Raw genomic sequence first — 15,039 nt, 5'->3', positions numbered from 1 at the left:
TCAATCTGAGAGGAGTTTATTTCTAACATGGAATTATATACCCAACCAATCTAACACGAGGTCAATATACTTTCAGACTTTCAAGGACGCACACACACAAAGTAATTTTCATTTCTTAGGAAACTACTGAAGAATATACTTTAGGAAAACAAGAGAGCAAACCACAAAGGAGGAGAGGTAGATCCAGGAAACAGAACAGTCAACAGAAAACTGGCAAAAAGGAAATCCTAGGACAACATTTGTGTGCCAAGCTTAGCAAGCAACCAGTCTAAACTGGAGCAGAAAGACAGAGGTCTGTGGGAAAGAAGTCGCCAGAGAAGGGGCTCCTGGGTGACTCAGTCAGTTAAGCGTCTGACTTTGGCTCAGGTCATGAGTTTGAGCCCCACAGTGCAGAGCCTGCTTTTCTGTCCCCTTCTCTCTCTCTGCCCCTTCCCAGCTTGCTCGCTCTCTCTCCCTCTCAAAAATAAATAAACATTAAAAAAAAAAAAAAAGTCGCCAAGGAAAAGATGGAACTGATCTGTTAGGGATTGAACATTTGGAAAAATTGCCATGTGTTTGGAACATTGGGAAGAAAGTAGCCCTAGGTACTCAGAAGTCTAAACAATTAAAAAAAAAAAAAAGAAACAATTGTTAGCTCCAGGTTAAACCAACTTGTAAGGAAAGAAAATGTAATAGTAGTTTACGGCTTGAGTGGACAGTATTTATTTACCTAATCAATAATGTAAACACTAACTATTGATTTAACTATAAATTGTGGAAAACTATATTATGAGGATAAGGGGAGAAGAAAAAATGGAAGTTAGCATGGTACGAGAAAGCTAATTCCTCAACTGTCAGAGTAAGAAATAAATACTGCCTAAAACAGATAAATTAAGTGAGGGTGATGTAGGAGTTTGCTGGGGCTGCCATCACAAAGCACAATAGGTTGGGTGGCTTAAACAATGGATATTGGTTATCTCACAGTCTGGAGGTTCTGGTCAAGGTGTCTGAGATCAAGGGGTTGCAGGACTGGTTTCTCCTGAGGCCTCTCTCCTTGGCTCCCAGTCTGACTCCAAGTCTCATGTTCTTCCACTGTCACAAGATCTGGGGCTCCTCAAGGGCCCTGGCAGTGCTGTATTCATCCCCGCATGTCCTGCAGCGCCTCACACAGTGCCACGTGATGGGCCTGCCCCACATACTCACTGATGGACACCTGAATCGCTGTGACCTTTAAAGCTGCCATTTGTGGGTTTTCCTTTCCTGTTAAGAAAAGATTAAGAAAGGGAAGATCCAAGGAAACCTCAGGATCCAAAGTGGGGAGAGCCCAGCTGCAAGTGTCCCACCCTCCCTGGCCTAGAATTGCTGGGTGCATCTCTGATGGCACTTTAAATTTTAATCCTGGAGAGAGTCCACCCACGGCAGCAGGGGGCAGTGGGGTGGGCACAGGGTGCTTTTCTGCTTCTTAAACCTAATGGTGGTGTTTCAACTCCTCTTCCCTGAGGTCCAGAACGGCCATTCATCCCCATTTTCTTGAGGCCTGTTTGGATGCTGAAGGTGGCCGCGGCCTCTGAAAGTTATTCCCAGACTTAGGGCTGTAATGTCATTAACAGTGATTGATTCCTGATCCTATGAGGGATTTTGGTCATTTTTGTGTTTAGGGTGATCCACAGTTACTCACCTGGCTGTTAAGGCTGACAGGATTTCGTGGTTGTCTCCATCCCTGAGGCTACGTGGACGCCCTTCCTGAGAGCGCATATCCAGTGTCCTCTGGGGAGTAGTGGAGGTTGGTGTGTATGTATGTCTGTCTCAGTGTGCCTCAGATTATTGCTTCCTAATAAAATTCTGATAGCTGGGCCCCATCAATATCTCAAATACATGTGAGGAAACGTTAATTTAGAATCAATTTTAGGATGTTTCAGACTGTAAAGTCCTTTTAACTAGATCTCTGGCGAAGATGTAGAAGCACTTTATGGGACTGTAAATTTCATGTTGAACAGTCTTCGTGAAATACACATCTCCCCTACACACAAGCTGTTCTCTCCATATCAATCATGGCCCCTGCAAGTAATGTTTCACAAATATTCTGTAAATCACAGAAAACCCCGTGATAATGTGAAATATGACTTTCACTTGTCTGTTAGACAAAAGAATCACACATGCCTCTCTCCCATCAGCACTAACATTTGTTATGGATAATAACACTTTCAATCACAACTATTTTTGGAAAACGGGTTGATTTTAAACCTTCCCTCCCCCACTGAAAACACTCTCCCAAGGACACAGACTCCTACAAACCACAGCCCATTAATCTAACTATGGAATGGGAACTTTTTATTCTTACTAACTTTTTTTAAAGTTGTTTTTAAAAGAATAGTATAAGAGCCCAAGGCACAAGGTTAAGGAGCATTTTTCCTTGGCCGATTGGTATGAGAAGCGCCAGGTCTCTAACGACCCCAAATCTCTGACACTGTGTGAAATGAGGGGTGAAAGAGACCCAGGTTTTTAGCAAGCACCCTCATCTCAGCTGGCATCAGCAGAGGATCCAAGGAGCTAAAATCTTAGCTCTTAAATGTGAAGCAGATGTTTGCCACCTTGATATTCTTCATGCCATTACAACACAGCTAGATCCTGCCTGTTCAAGTAGGAGGTGACCTGTTCTAGAGGTATATTTTGAATGTTTCAACATCCATGTGGGTGACAGAGACTCCCCCTGCCTCCCGCCGATTGCTGGAAAAGCAAAACCCATAGAGTAGCCCACAGGACTTGCATGGTTCTAACTATTTTGGTAACCTGTTTTCCCTCCCTCTGTAGCCAACTTCAGGACTGACTGACCATGACTTCTATAAAGGAGCAGGCAGCCATCAGCCGGCTCTTGAGTTTTTTACAGGATTGGGACAATGCTGGCAAAGTTGCAAGGAGTCACATCCTCAACACTTTCATCGAGACCAACCAAGGCAAGACCGCCCCTGAACTGGAGCAGGAGTTTTCTCAGGGAGCCAGCTTGTTCCTGGTACGCCTGACCACCTGGCTTAGACTCATGTATCCTTTGCTGAACAGAAATAAATTGGGCAATCTTCAAAGGAGAAAAGGAATGAAGATTATTGAGGGAGCTCTTCTCTTGAGTCTAAGATTTTAGATCAGGACATCTGGTGATCAAAGTAGTGTCCCCAAAGTCAAGAACTCTCTCCTTTCCTGTCTTCCCAACTTATATCCTCATTCTCACCCCTAACCCCTTCCATTCCCATAAGATTTGACATGGGTATTCCTTCCATCTGGGGTTGTCCTCTCTCTGTCCTCAGGAACCTTATTCTTTCTCTCTGGTGGCCTTCATTTTTGCCTCCCTACCAGCTTTTTCATTGGCATTTACATATGCTCAAATCCCTTCTACCTTAAAACATTAAATTAAATCCGCATCTCAAACCAGTATTCCACCTAGTTCCTGCCCTTCATGGTGAAGCTTCTTGAAAAGGTTATTGACTTTCCCTGTCTATACTTCTTTACCTCCCTTTTCTCCCCCACCCACAGCAGTCTGACTTCTGTCCCCTTCACCGATGCAGGTCTTGCCAAGGTCACCAATGTTGTTCTAATTGCAAAACCCAATGACTACATCCTCAGTCATTATACATGACCTCTCAGTGGCATTTGTCAATCAACCATTACCACTTCTCAAAACACGCTTCCCTGAAACTAATATAATGTTATATGTCAATTATACTTAAGAAAGAAAGAAAGAGAAAAGAAAAAAGAAAAAAAGAAGAAAGAATGCACGTATAGATCATCACAAACAAACAAACAAACAAAAAACTATATACTCTTCCCTTGGTTTCTGTGACACCAATTCTCTTGGTTTTCTCCTTTATTTCTCTATGTTCCAAATTTTCTTCAGCCATCCCTGAAATGTGGATGTTTCTTGGGGCTCCATCCATGTCCCTCTTCTCTGCTCACTCATAGATTCTCCCTGAGTGACCTAACCCATCGTTGTGATGTCAACCCCACTACCGTTAAAGGGCTCTCAGTTGTGTATCCCTGCCCACGTTTCTCTCTGGAATCTGAGTTCCATACCTATTAATCCAACTACCATCTCCACTTCTATTCCACAGAATGACTCTCATGTTTCTGGCTTGGGAAACTGGGCGAATGGGGTGCCATCATGTGGGAAGAGAATCCAAGAAACGAGGGAGCTGGAGTTGATAAATCTGGTTTGGGACATGTTGTGTTTGAGGTACCTTGCTCAGGAGCCCCGGAGACAGATAAGGGTTGAAGACAGATTTGATAGTTTGAGTTAGGGATGAGTTTGTGGATATTCCTGCTGGGTGCCCACAGCATTCCACGGAGCATCTCAGATCCTTTTATATATTTTTCTTCTTGCCTGAACCCTCCCCTCTTCTCTAAACCTCCTCTTAATTTGACTAATTCCTACTCCAGTATTCAGATCTCAATCTAAAACATCCCTTCCTCAGAAAGCCCTTTTCTGAGCCCCAGACTAGCCTATGCACATACCTAGCCTGTTACATATGTAGCTCATGACATTCCCTCTGTCTTCATTGCCATAATATTGTACTGTTCATACCTGCTCAGTATCTCTCTTCCCCACTGGATTGTAGACTCTGTGAGGGCAGGAACCACATCTGTTCTCCTCATCTCTTCAACCCTAACACGCAGGACCATGCCTGGCACATTAGGGATACTTCCTATGTGTTTACTGAACAAAGGAATGAGTGAACCAGAGTCTGCACCTGGGCAAAACTAAAGGCTTAAGTAATTACAGCTCTCTTCTTCTTACAGTTAAATCATTGATAAAATTACTAATCAGACTCAGGCCTAGAACAAGCCAAGGGGAAAACCACTGAATATATCTCTAGGTTGACCCCAGTGTCCTCAGACATTAGTGTGCATAAAAGAGGTTTAAGATGCAGATTATGAGTCTACCTCCCCACCCCCACCCCACTGTTCTGATTTAGTAGATTGAGGGAGACTCCCTGGCCTCTTTGTTTCTCACAAGCATCCTTTGGTGACTCTCATGTGATCCAAAGATGATACTTTGAGAAGCATCATCACCTATAATCTGGCTTCGACCTCACAATTTGTGACACTGACCTCACCAAGGTTATCTGCAACCCCTTTGTCACTGAGTCTAGACTGCCTTTTTCCCTCCTCATCTCACTTGGCAGCACTTTCCACATGACAGGAGGAGGGGAGGGAGTCAGGGTTGTACAAGCACAGGGTCAGACCCCATCTTCATTTAAAACTTTAATATTTTATTCATCATGGATTTTTTTTGTGTTAATTTTTATTTTTTTAAATAGCACATTGGAATATTATTTGATTACTGAGTTGTTTGATGCCCCCTGAAATTTCACAATCGAAGCAAGTGCCTCACTCACCTCACCCTAGCCCCCATCCGGCTTGTCCACTGCCCCTATCTATGCTCTCCTCTCCTCCACCTTCTCCCAAGGCCATTTCTCAGTCTCTGTTGCAGGATCTTTCCTACACCCACCCCTTAAATGATAATGTTCTTTTCTTACTCAGTCACTGCCCTTATTACTCTAGGCCTGGTATCATTCTTCCCCATATCCCAAGTGCCAATCAGAATGCCTAACATTTAGTAGACGCTCACTCAGCACTTACTGAATGATTCAAATCATGCTTTTAATATACAGTTGTATGTTCAGTGTCTATACCTGAAATTATTCATAATTTCCTAACTTGCTGTGACCTTGTCATACAACAGAGAAAATAGACCAGCCGAAGTGATACCGTGTTTTAAATCAGTGACTTCACTCCTCCTCCCCAGTCCTCTAGTTATGGTGGATTTTGAAGGAAAACAAATCAACATAGCATCATTATGTTTTACAAAATCGACTACCGCCTAATCTCACAGAAGCCTCAAACCCCTTTTTTAACCTTGAACTTCCAGAATAGACCAGTAGAATTAAGGATTTACAGGGGCACCTAGGTGGCTTAGTTGGTTCAGCGTCTGACTTTAGCTCAGGTCATAATCTCACGGTCCATGGATTTGAGCCCTGCGTCAGGCTCTGTGTTGACAGCTCAGAGCCTGGAGCCTGCTTTGGATTCTGTATCTCTCTTTCTGCCCCTCCCCTGCTCAACTCTCTCTCTCTCTCTCTCTCTCTCAAAAATAAATAAACATAAAAATTTTTTTAAAAAAACAAGGATTTATATATTATAATGACAAAATTATTAGTTGCCATTTATTGAGTCTTTTTATGCTCTAGCTATGTGATGTACAAATATTATCTCCTGTGAGCCTAACACCAAGCCTAATAGGTGATTGTCATTACCTGAAAAGTTTGAGTAATTTACTAGTAAATGGCAGAGATAAGGTTTGCAAAGGGTCTATCTGGCCCAAAGCCCGTGTATCATCCACTCTACTTCACCGTCTCCCTCCCCAGTGAGAGGGCAGACCCACGATTCCACCTCCAACACCATCCAAGGAAATAATCCATAAATAGCCCCACTCCCTCCATCTGTCTACAGGCAGAGAGGCCTGACAGGAAAAACTCAGACTCTGAATTAGACTCCTAGGTTCAAATCCCAGTTCCATCAGTTACCTTTGGGACTTAGAGAAGTCATTAACCTGGCTGAGATTACATCCTCATGAAGTACATGGACATGTTATAATAGCAGCCCCCATGGGGTGTGGTGAGGATTCAGTGTGACAATGCAAGCAAAGCAACACAGTGCCTGGCACACAATGAATGCTTAGTACTGGTTAGCACCTGCTGATATGGTGACAGACTTCTGGAACTAATTGCTGAAAATAAGGGATCAGAAATATGCATAATGAGTGACTGTGAAAGCAAGACTAGCCTGGGGCAGAGGAAAAAGAGGTGACAAAAGTTGGTGAGCCTAGCTAGTAACTGAGGAGAAGAGGGAGAAGGCAGTGAGGTAGGAAGGGGGGGCGGGGCTGGGGCTCCTGGGGAGCTGGGTGGGAGACAATGGAGGAATACAGAGACTACCCTGTGGGCTGATATCCTGGCCCCCAGCTGGAGTGGCAACAGGCAGGGGAGCCTGGCTCTAGAGCAAACACTGTTTTTGCAGCAAAGAGCCTTTCCTAATGAGCCAATCTGTCTCCACTTCTATTGGCATCCTGGGAACCAGGGTGCAGCAGAGATAATTTGCCTCACGCGCCCTCCCCCCCCCCCAACAAAGCACCATTACCTCCAACCCATTACATTAGCCTTTATCAGTCTTGGAAGCTCTCAGTCATCCTCCATGAGCTGCAATAATTTCAGCTAATTTCTTAAGTGTTCTAAGAGCCTGTGATGTGTTATGAGCCTAGTAATTGTTGACTGGTTTCTTTTCTGTTGTGGGTTGATTTCATACCTTGTATCTGAGCTGATGCGTGCTCTGGGTGCTTTATTACAATGAGGCTTTTTGCAAGGCTCACATTAAAAAATAACATTAAATACTGAGGTTGTTTTAAATCAGAGTTTAATTTTTCCACCATCTCCCGTTGTTCTTATTAGGAAGACACGCAATTCTTCATAAAGATAGTGACCTCCAGTGTAAAGCTCTGAGCAAGTACAAAATTGAGAATTAATGATGAAGCTGATTATTTTTAGAGAAGTCTAAAAACGAGGCACAAAGTAATGAACTGTGCAGAGACCCAAGGGTGCAATGGTCATAGCATAGAGAGGCTTGGAAAATTGACTATGCTTTCTCCATGCACCTTATATTCATCAGAGCCTCCTTGCTGTCTAGGGGGCCTGTCAGAGTCAAGGTTGCTGGAATACCGGTGAAAAGCTTCCTGGGGAACTGTGAACATGCCTGCCAGCATTCCCCCACCCCATGTTTGTTTCCACTTCCCCTTCACCCTAGGGACCCTTCTCAGATAAAGGATACAATTCAACTATCGGTCATCCTGGGCCATAGATGTAGGCCCAGGAATGGGCCATGATCATCATAGATGATGACCAGGAATCAGTCACAGGATCTGGTTCCTGTGTGAAAAACCATCCTGAAATTCACTCTTTAACTTGTCATACAGCTATATGACTGGCTCGTGTTTAGATAAGCTTCTAAAGTCAATTGGCATCTTCTTGTCAGCTGTAAGCAGGTGAGTTCTAGAGAGATTCTGGGATCTCAGTTGTATGTTGGGCTCATGGTGGCCTTGGCATTCACACCACATGGGACCACCACATTTCACCATCTGGGTAGAAATGCAGATTTTCGGCCTGACTAGATCCAAGGGCTCAAAAAATGTCATCAGTACTTGGTCCCTGCCTCTCTTTTTCTCTATTTCTCAGCTCTGTTCTGAGCGCTATGGCTCTCAGAAACTCCAGACATGCATCCTTCTAGCTCAGTCCACCCAAAAGAGCACTTATCTTTCCCAGGGATTCCTAAGAAAGTCCCCAGTTTTGAACCTCCTTGAGCCAACTGAGGTCACATGGCTGGTCCCAAACGATTACTGCAGTCAGAATGATGGTGTTCCCTGTCACCCGCTCATCCTGCCAAAACCACATGGCCCTTGAGTGGCAGAGGGGTGATTACCCAAGGGTCATTGAGGTGCCATTTCAAGAAGAGAAACAGATGCTGAAAAACCAAACACAAGATATGTCCATTGTATTTAACTTTTTCATTTGCTGCTAGAAGGAAGAACTTCTAAATTATTGTGTCACTTTGCCCATGAGCACTTCCTAGATAGGAGGGCAAAGTATGTGAAGAAAGGCCCTTGAGATCCCTCAGAAAGGTGAGTGCCAAGGAACCTGACAGGGTGTCTGATTTCTACTCTTGTATTTCTCTGGACAGTAATCGGTACCTTATAGAATTTCTCGAGGTTGGAGGCGTCCTAACACTCTTGGAAATACTTGGGCTGGAGAAGATCAAGGAGGAGGACAAGAAGGAATCCATCAGGCTACTTCAGGTCATTGCGAACTCTGGCAGGAAGTACAAGGAGCTCATTTGTGAAAGCTATGGTGGGTACTGTGTATGACAGGGTGGCGATCCCATGTCTTCCTAGGGGCCTGGGCAAAATGGTGGCAGCACCCAGCACTGCTCTAGGAAAACACATCATGGAACTGGTTGCACAAAAGCACTTTGTACAGTGGAGTCAATTAGCCCCTGTCCACGTCACTGCCAGAAGAGTCAGATTTATGATTTTCTTGATTTGTCATTTGCTCAAATCTTTCCATGGTAGTTTTGGAAATACTTCTCCATTTTAAATATATCCTCTTTTATGTACCCATTCAACAAAGATTTATTGAGCCATTGCCTAAAATCCTTTGTGAAATTAAGTGAGTTATGAATAACTCTAGAAATAAAAAGGAAATAAAGTCATTGAATATGTGTGCTAAGTATACACACACACACACACACACACACACACACACACACATACATATACACTAAGGTGCTGGGAGTACAAAGATGAATAAAATACAGTCCTTGTCCTCAAAGAGCTTACAATATAGTGAGAAGTGTAAATAACCGTGTAATTTCCGTATGTTCCATCAAGTGTCCTGATCAGGGTGGATAAAGATGATGCCATCCCCCCCACACCCCTTTTTCAAAGTATTTCCCTCACTGCACTTTTCATCATGGTTCTCCTCTATGTCTCCCCATGGCCTCTCTGAGCCTTAGTGTATTTATCCATGAAATGGGACTAACACCTCCCTCTCAGTATAGTGATTAAATGAGGCAGCATGTGTCAGAACATTTAGTAAACTGCTGAATGCTGCATATGTGTTCATTATCACATAGCAATCCCAAACACGTGTTTAATTGTGCATTTTGCAGAGCCATTTTCAACTTTACAACAGATTTTGACAAGCGGACATGCCCTGTGTTGAAACAAAATCCTCTGGCCACAGAGCCATGAGGCAAATAAGGCAGTGAGGCAACGCAAGAGCCTTGATTTTTGCTTCGCTTGAACAGGCTTGGTTAACACATTTCAGTCCTTACCCCATATTATGTAATCTCAAGTGAGGCTCTTTCTCATAAATCCCTTCCAATTGGGCATTTCCTCTTTTCTTTGTTCAGGTGTAAGATCCATAGCAGAATTTTTGGCAAAGTCTAAATCAGAAGAGACCCAAGAAGAAGTGCAGATTCTATTGGATTCTTTGGTCCACGGTAATCCCAAGTACCAGAATCAAGTGTACAAAGGTCTAATAGCTTTGCTGCCTTGTGCGTCCCCAAAAGCTCAGCAGCTCTCCCTGCAGACTCTCAGGACTGCACAGGTGAGGCAGCCCACATGCTCCTGTGGTTCCGATTCAACACACTAACCTGAAAATTACCTTCCACAGTTGCACTTCACTCAGGCATGAGAAACTGAGCTCAGCCTCCCACTGCACATCTGCTGTTCAATCAGCGTTACTTCCAGAAGGCCAAGGCAGGACAAAGAGTTCATGTCTCCCAGCAGAGTGATTTGTCCTGTTTACTTAAGGATCAGAAAGATGTTGGCAGACTTAAAAGTGGTTGAGACAAGAAACAAGGATGATGAAAAGACTGTAGAAAAGCTTACAGAACTCAATTTAGTAGGGAAGGCATCATGGGCACATTTGTTGACAGCATGGAAGTGAGAGGCCAGATTGCCAGGGCTTGGGAAAGCTCCTTTTCTCTTGCGGGCTCTACCTTCCTCTCAGTGCCCTTGAATGCTAGTGGAAGCAGATTTGGGACATGGTGGCCACATGAAGACACTGTGCTAATAAGGAGGGAAGAGAGGCTCCAAGATTGGTCTTGAGGTAAATTATTAAAAGATCTCAAAACAGCTCCAGGCTCAGTGGAGGCAGGGAGACAAGAGGTCAAAGGAAGGGTAAGGTCTGAACTGTGGCAGTGGGAACAGAGAGGACAGGGTCAGACAGACATTTCTGAGGCAGAGTGAGTGGTAAGTGGGGCAGTAAAAGAAAAGCAGTAAAAAATGACATCCAGCTTTGGACTTAGCATCAGGCAGAGTTGGGTACCAGCAGGAGAGAGCAGGAAAAACCGATCTGATTTGGGAGGAGTTAGGTTTTGACTTGATGAGCCTCGGTGGCTCCCAAGTACCATTTAAGGAGCAGGCCCAGCCAGCTGCAGAAGATATAAATAGGCCAAAAAAAAAAAAAAAGATATAAATAGGTCATTTATGGAAAAAATACCAAATCCTGGGGGCATCTGGGTGGCACAGTGAGTTGAGCCACTGACTCTTGATCTCAGCTCAGGTCATTATCTTGAGTTTGAGCCCCAAGTTGGGCTGGGTGCTGATGGCATGGAGTCTGCTTGGGATTCTGTGTCCCCTACTCTCTGCCCCTCACCCTCTTGTTCTCTCTCTCTCTCTCTCTCTTTCAAAAATAAATAAAATTCAAAAACAATTTTTTTAAATACCAAATCCTGGGCATCCCTCCCATAGAATCTGACAGTTTTCAGGCAGCCTTTGGTAATGCTTTTTCTTGTTAAGCTCCCCAAGTAATTCTGACTCCTAGCTTAATTGAGGAATTACTGTTGAGGACATCTAGGAGAGAGGCCCACTGGGTTTCATGAGCAGAGAAGTAGTAACTAAAACAACAGAAGTGAATAAGATCAGCCAGGTAAAGTGAACCAAGTAAGGAGAAGGAACATTGCCAGCATTTAAGAGATGAGCGGAGGAGAAAGGCCCAACAAAAGAGCTGGATTATTATTATTATTATTATTACTTCCAGTTTTCAGTTTTTAAATGCCTCCTACCTGCCAGGCACTGTGCCAGGGGCTTACTTTAGTCTTTACAATAGCTTATGGAGGCAGACATTATTATCCCCATTTTAAAGATGATGTAACTGAGCCTTGAGGGGTGTTTGGTGACTTATTCAAAGCCACACACTAAGTAAGAGGTATGTACTAAGTGGGCATTTAAACCCAACTCTCTTGGGGCGCCTGGGTGGCTCAGTCGGTTGAGTGTCTAGCTCTTGATTTCAGCTCAGGTCATGATCTCACTGTTGTCAGTTTGGGCCCCACATCAGGCCCCACGTCAGGCTCTGTGCTGACAGAGTGGAGCTTGCTTAAGGTTCTCTCTCTTCCTCTTTCTCTGCCCTTCCCCTACTCACTCTCTCTCTCTCTCTCTCTCTCAAAATGAATAAATAACCTTTTTTTTTTTTAATTAAAAACTAAATTGGGCACCTGGGAGGCTCAGTCAGTTAAGCGTGCAACTTCAGCTCAGGTCATGATCTCACAGCTTGTGAGTTCGAGCCCTGCGTCAGGCTCTGTGCTGACAGCTCAGAGACTGGAGCCTGCTTCTGATTCTGTGTCTCCCTCTCTCTCTGCCCCTCCCCCACTCATGCTCTGTCTCTCTGTCTCTTTGTCATAAATAAACATTAAAACATTAAAAATAAATAAATAAATAAATAAATCCAACTTTAACTCCACAGAGTTCTTAGTTTTTCTAAAACTTGTTTTAAATGTTTATTTATTGCGAGAGAGAAAGAGAAAGCACGAGCAGGGGAGAACAGAGAAAGGGGGAGAGAGAGAATCCCAAGCAGGCTCCATGCTGTCAGCGCAGAGCCCCACACAGGACTCCATCTCGCAAACTGTGAGATCATGACCTGAGCCAAAATCAAGAGTCAGATCCTTAAATGATGGAACCACCCAGGCCCCCCTGAGAGTTCTTAGTCTTTCCATATACCACTCAACCTCTTTGGAAAAAAGCAATGGAAGCCATAAAATGAAAACAGGGAAAAAATAGGACTGTGAAAATGCAGGGAAAAGAGTTTTAATAAGGAGAACATGACCAGCTGGGTCAAGTACAACAGAGAGATTAAATGTGGGTAGAACCGAAAGATGGTCCCCAGAAGAAAAGTTTGGTTGAATCTTGGTCCCATGGCAGGAAAATTTAAATTGCAGCAGCCTGTCAAAGGGGGATGCATGGAGGATGAAGTAGTTTCCCCTGGGCTCCTGCAAAGCTTAGGTGTAAAGGGGGAAAAGAGCAGTAGCAAGAGAAGATTGAGCCGAAGGATAATTTTGTGCAATCTGGGTGAACTTGAGGGTGTTTCATGCTAATGGACAGGAAGTGATGCACAGATAAAGGTTGAAGAGGTAGAAAGGAGCAGTTCCCCTGTTGGGTGAGGTTCATGAGGGAGAGAAGATATAGGATCCTGGATCAGTGCCACTCTCCCCAGCCTGTGCCCACCCTCCCCCCAGCAAGGGGGGAGGCTTGTCCCCACACCTCTAGCAGGTGGCCAGCTAACCCCAACTGAACACCTCCTGAGCTAGAGGGGTCGGTGGTCACCTCAGCAGACGCTTCAGTCTGATTCTTGGATGCCCATCTGTCCCTCCCCTGGAAAAGAAATGTACTTGATGGTGCGGGGGCCAAGGCCCGCTGACTCACCACTCCCCTCCCTCTCCCCACTCAGCCAGGCTGCCTAGCTGTCTGGGAAGTCCGCTTTTCATTTCTTCCAGGTGTACTAGATCTAAAGAGTAACTAGTTTGTCCTGTTGTCTATCTTGTCAGTCGATCGTTGGGACCACACACCCCAGCATTGTGGACTGCGTGCTGAAGGTACTGCGCACGATGCACCTGGAAGTGCAGTATGAAGGTAGGGGAGGCGTCCGGGTCTGCTCCCACTCACACATTATAGTCACCGTGAGAGCTAGACAGGTTTGCTCTTCAAATTTTCTTTTAATATTTATTCATTTTTGAGAGATAGAGTGTGAGTGGGGGAGGGGCAGAGAGAGGAGACACAGAATCCGAAGCTGGCTCCAGGCTCCAAGCTGTCAGCACAGAGCCCAACGTGGATCATGACCTGACCTGAGCGAAGTCGGACGCCCAACCGACTGAGCCACGCAGGCGCCCCCAGACAGATTCACTCTTGAGAGTTTTCTCTTAGTCATGGAGCACCTGGATAGTTCAGTCTGGTTGAGCATTTGCTCAGGTCATGATCTTACGGTTCTTGAGTTTGAGCCCCACATCGGGCTCTTTGCAATCAGCCTGTCAGCGCAGAGGCTGCTTTGGATCCTCTGTCCCCCTCTGTCTGCCCCTCCCCTGCTCTCACTCAAATACATACATACATACATAGAGTTTTCTCTTAGTCACAGGAACCATGTTAAGTATCCTAGGTAACCTCAGCAGATGGAAGATGCTGGTTCGATCTGATCAGCCAGAAAATGACAGCCACTTTCTATACTTTGAATCAGCCACATGATGCTTTAACATTTGCTAGGACCTGCCTGGGTGAAGAGCTGGCTCTGGTTCTCAGTCTTATGTAGTACTTCCCCACTAAACAGAAGTCACCTGGGGGACCGTCCCTCTCCTAAGAAACTAAACTGGATGGTGGTAGTATTAAGTTTTCATGTATTCAGTACACCTATGTGCTAGCCACTTTCCATGCATCCTTTCATTTAATTCTCAAAAGAACCACAAGAGTACAGAGCCTGGCACATATTAGGTTTCAAATGTTCAAATGAATAAATGGTGGAGGTAAGTATTGTTATGTTTTTCAAGCTAAAGCATCAAAGCACAGAGATATTAAGTATGCTTCCCACGGTTATGCAACTAACTAGATTCAAACCAGATCTGACTGCAAAGTGTATGCTTTTTTTTTTTTTTTTTTTTTTTTTTTTTTTTGGGACAGAGAGAGACAGAGCATGAACGGGGGAGGGGCAGAGAGAGAGGGAGACACAGAATCGGAAACAGGCTCCAGGCTCCGAGCCATCAGCCCAGAGCCCGATGCGGGGCTCGAACTCACGGACCGCGAGATCGTGACCTGGCTGAAGTCGGACGCTTAACCGACTGCGCCACCCAGGCGCCCCAAGTGTATGCTTTTTAATTTTTTTAAGGTTAATTTATTTTTGAGAGAGAGAGAGAAAGAGAGAGTGGGGGAAGGGCAGCTAGAGATGGAGACACAGAATCCAAAGCAGGTTCCAGGCTCTGAGCTGTCAGCACAGAGCCAGATGTGGGGCTCAAACCCATGGACCACAAGATCATGACCTGAGCCGACGTCAGACACTTAACTGACTGAGCCACGTAGGTGCCCCTAAAATGTATGCTTTTAACATGAGCCCATAGTAGGTGTTTACAGGATGTTGTTTCCTTCCCTGTTCCTAGAGTGGTTCAAAGAAAGAAAATTCTGTTTTCAACAGGAGGGATCAAAGAAGGGTT

General features: G+C 44.7%; 1 protein-coding gene and 1 long non-coding RNA gene across 4 annotated transcripts in view; one reads left to right on the top strand and one right to left on the bottom strand.

Annotated features, from left to right (window-relative positions):
- Positions 1–686: 686 nt before the first annotated feature.
- LOC109254815 (uncharacterized) lies at positions 687–4,903 on the bottom strand. Its single transcript, XR_002074987.2, has 3 exons — positions 4,550–4,903; positions 1,658–2,037; positions 687–1,239 (listed from the first exon to the last, which is right to left on the bottom strand). It is a non-coding gene; the product is annotated as an uncharacterized LOC109254815 (long non-coding RNA).
- The window catches only part of ARMH1 (armadillo like helical domain containing 1), a 37,266-nt gene continuing 23,875 nt past the window's right edge, over positions 1,649–15,039 (top strand). The window contains exons 1-6 of one of the 3 annotated variants that reach the window (XM_019429026.2): positions 1,655–1,762; positions 2,791–3,018; positions 7,988–8,056; positions 8,749–8,915; positions 9,979–10,175; positions 13,393–13,477. In XM_019429026.2, the coding sequence (XP_019284571.1) occupies positions 2,813–3,018; positions 7,988–8,056; positions 8,749–8,915; positions 9,979–10,175; positions 13,393–13,477 (724 nt within the window). In that variant the 5' untranslated portion in view covers positions 1,655–1,762; positions 2,791–2,812. Of the gene's footprint in view, positions 1,763–2,790; positions 3,019–7,987; positions 8,057–8,748; positions 8,916–9,978; positions 10,176–13,392; positions 13,478–15,039 lie in introns of all 3 variants that reach the window. The other 2 variants (XM_019429028.2, XM_019429027.2) reach the window with 2 other exon arrangements.

The sequence above is a fragment of the Panthera pardus genome, unplaced genomic scaffold, assembly GCF_024362965.1.
Source record: "Panthera pardus isolate Hobbes unplaced genomic scaffold, ASM2436296v1 HiC_scaffold_11, whole genome shotgun sequence".
Lineage (NCBI taxonomy): Eukaryota > Metazoa > Chordata > Mammalia > Carnivora > Felidae > Panthera > Panthera pardus.
The sequence above is the reverse complement of the archived record's forward strand: the minus strand, read 5'-3'. Positions and strand labels throughout refer to the sequence as shown.